The sequence below is a fragment of the Thermobia domestica genome, chromosome 11 (assembly GCF_964235325.1).
Source record: "Thermobia domestica chromosome 11, izTheDome1.hap1.1, whole genome shotgun sequence".
Taxonomy (NCBI): Eukaryota; Metazoa; Arthropoda; class Insecta; order Zygentoma; family Lepismatidae; genus Thermobia; species Thermobia domestica.
In genome coordinates, this window is record NC_137464.1 from 30,088,675 (window position 1) to 30,092,322 (window position 3,648).

A 3,648-nucleotide genomic window follows, 5' to 3' on the forward strand; every position below is an offset into this window, starting at 1 on the left:
ATAGAGGAGTGGTGATAATGCTGAACCCTGTGGAACGCCTGATAACAAGAAGATCGGGTGTGACAGCTGATCGTTAATGGCAACATAGGCAAGACGGCAGGTAAGGAAATGAAAGATAAGCCGGATATATGCAACAAGAAGTCGTAATTTGATAAGTTTATAGATGAGGCCTAGGTGCCAAACTTTATCAAACGCCTTTTCAAGGTCGAAGAGCACAAGACAAGATGGCTGAATAGAGTTGTAATGATTGGTGACAAGTGACGTAAGACGAAGGAGTTGGTCGTTTATTGAATATGAGGGCCGAAAGCCAGCTTGATGTGTTGGAATGATATGATGATCGTTTAAGTATGGGTGTAATCTTTTAACCAGGATCCGTTCAAAAATTTTACTAAAAGTGGAGGTGAGTTGTATTGGCCTATAGGATGAAACATCGGATGGTGGTTTTTTAGGTTTGAGAAACATGAGTGTTTTCGAAACCTTCCAGTCAGTGGGAAAGAGACCTGTGCGGAGAATGAAGGTGTATATAAGAGCAAGTAGTGAGAGAAGAGCAAAGGGACATTCTTTAATATGTCTATAAGTGATGCCATCGAATCCTGGAGCAGTGTTTCTCTTACGGCGTAATACAGCGGTGATTTCATTAGGTGTAATAGGAACAGTGAGAACATGCTGCGGAAGAGTGTGAGTGATGTTGGGCTGTAATTGAGGTGAATCAGTGTTGACTTGAGCAGTAGGATGAGTGCGGTAGGTATGATCGGAAACTGATGGGGTAAAGATGCTTTGGAGGTGATCAGCGAAGGCATTTGATGTCTAGATCTGATTGGAGCGGCTTATCATGAACAAGGAGAGGATATGTTGTCTTAGTGATTTTGCCACATAAAGCGTTGAAACGTTTCCAATAGATTGTTGGATGTGAAGTGTCTGCTAGATTATTGCATGTTTTAATCCACTGGCGTTGTTTATAGGCGGAGAGATAATTCCGGACAGTACGCTGCAATTGATGATGAAGTATAAGGGCATCAGGATTACGTGTGCGAAGATAGTCGCGATAGCATTGGCGAGAGCGTCGAACCAGAGCAAGATAATGGGGTGGAAGTTTGGGGCGATATGGAACGGATGAAGATTGCGGGATATAGAGTGTAGATGCGCGCTGGATTGCTGTAGTGAGAGTGCCGATTTGTTCAGCAAGATCATCAGAAGTGACTGGGCCTTGGTAGGGTTCTATGGTAGAAGATATATAAGTACGATAATTAAGCCAGTCGGCCTTGTCATATCGAGGTGTGACTCGAGAAGTAGGCAAATGTGATGGAAATGCAAGACCCGTATGGTAGGTCAGTTTGATAGGAGCATGATCGCTACCGAGCAAATCTAAGACTGTGACAGTGCAATGAGTAGCTAATGTATTGGAAGTAAGTGCGATGTCTGGCGTGGTGTTTGAGATTGGTCGAGTAGGAGAAGGAAGTGCAAGTAGTATGCCAGTTGTATGAGTGGTGATGAAGTCGCAAAACTGAGTGCGTTCCTGGGCTGATCGACTGTGGAGGTTTATATCTGCAAGGATAATGAAGTGTTTGTACGTATCGGATATATATGAAAAGAAGGCGGTTGGAATGGGATTGCCAGGTCGAACATAGATTGTAGCGAAGGTAATTGCTATGGACTTGAAATAAATAGTGGTGATGACATATTCAGGTAATTGCAGGTGAGGACAAGAGTGCTGTCTGTATGGCAGATTATTGCGAAACCCAATAGCAGCTCCACCGTTAGCGCGAAGGGTTGGTAGGGTATTGTCATGTCGAATCAAGTCATAGCGAGGGATTCTGCACGAGATGTACTTTTTGAGAAAAGTTTCGTTTAGAAGAAATACAGTGATATGCTCCTCTAATAGTACTGCCTGGAAGAGGTCTTTGTTTTTAGGGAGTGAGCGGATGTTGAGAAATAAAAAGTTTAAATCCATGATGCGTATGAAGTTAGACTGTAGTTTCGTATCGAATGGTATGAAAATGAACGTAATTATTTGAATACGTAGCATACAGAGAAACGTTAAAGGTTTGTTTTGCTGCTAAGGTGAGTTGTTGGAGGACATGCTGTCTATGGAAGGGATGAATGTTTTGAAGAGCAAGTGTAAGGAATTCCAACAATTTGCCTACTGTCACGGGATCATCAACATGCTGATCTGTGTTTGTTGAGGTTGACTGTGTGCGTAAGGGAGCCACTAATTCAGGATGTGCCTGGTCAGGAAGAGGTTTACTTTTACATTTGCAGCTATAAGAAGGATGCTGATCTTTGCAGGTAGAACACTGAGGAGGGAGCTGCATATTCGGACAGAGACGTGTTTGGTGTGGACCGGAGCAATAGCCACAGACAGCAGGGTTTGTACATTGGGCCGTTGAATGGCTTTTGTACGCCTGACATTTCTCACACCTGAGTGGCATAGGTGCAGATGACCGGGAAGGTTCCACGCGGTGTCTGCGTTTATAGATGTATGCACCTTGGTAAGAAGGCGGTCAATAGTTTCCTGTGATGGTGTAAGGACACGTACCATGTAGGTGGCCCCGCTGTTGTTACGAATGCGGATGATTTTCTGAATCGTTCAACACTAAGCACATCGCCTTCAAAGCATATCAGAAATATCTAGTTACTGGCTGTGAGTATTTGCATTGTTTTTTATTGTATGAGCATGAGCAAAGCTTTGCGAAACATATTTCCATGTATGGCAAGTAACTAATGACATTATATCTTTCCTGTAACCGGTCATAATAATATTGTTGTAAACTTGTGAATCACCTGACAACAGTTACAGAAATAGCAGTGCTTCCATCTATTTTCTTTATCTGTTATCTCGTGTCTTAGCATGTGCGAACAGATTATGGCAGGACTGCTGCGTATGTTACTGTTGTCAGACGATTCACAGGTTGACAACAATGTTATTGTGACCGATTACAGAAAACATAGAACATTATTCGTTACTTGGCATAAGAGACAAATATATTTCGCAAAGCTTTGCTCATATTAAACGACAAATACCAATGCAAATTCTCTCAGGTAGTAACGAGCTATTTCTGATATGCTCGGAAGGCGATGTTCTTGGTGCTGAATTAACAGACAAGTAACACGCTAAAGTGGTAGTCATTTTGTGTTGTTTCAACACCTCATTTTTTACGGCGTAACTTGAGATTTGGCAAATGACGTAAATCCATTCTTTTAATTTAGTTACTTTTAATTTAGTAAATCCATCCTGCATCCATTCTTTTAATTTAGTTACTTTTACAAGGGAGTGGAAATGTTGTTGTTCAGAGTAGTGTTAATAAAGATTTTAAAATATCGTGAGAAAAATGACGTCGATATGGAGTTCTGAAGATTACTAGATAAGTTTATTATATATTATACTCAAGGTGTCTATCGGTCACGAAAGTCACGAAAAAGTCACGAAATCAGAAAACGGTCATGAAAGTCACGAAATTTTGCTTTTGGGTCACGATTTTTTTAAAATTGTACAAATGTAAGTACAGATTGCAAAATTTTGTTCTATAAAACGTCAAAATTCACCACCAAAAATGTCTTTAGTCGGCTTTAGACGCTACCAAATCGCAAGCAAAGTGCGTTTCTATCGCATGGATGAAAATTCGGCCTAATTCGGACCCAAATTCGCTC

General features: G+C 41.3%; 1 protein-coding gene across 1 annotated transcript; it reads right to left on the reverse strand.

Annotated features, from left to right (window-relative positions):
* Nucleotides 1–787: 787 nt before the first annotated feature.
* Nucleotides 788–1,951, reverse strand: LOC145665097 (uncharacterized). The gene has a single exon (XM_081732369.1). The coding sequence runs from the start codon at nt 1,949–1,951 to the stop codon at nt 788–790; it is 1,164 nt and encodes a 387-aa protein (XP_081588495.1).
* Nucleotides 1,952–3,648: the final 1,697 nt, after the last annotated feature.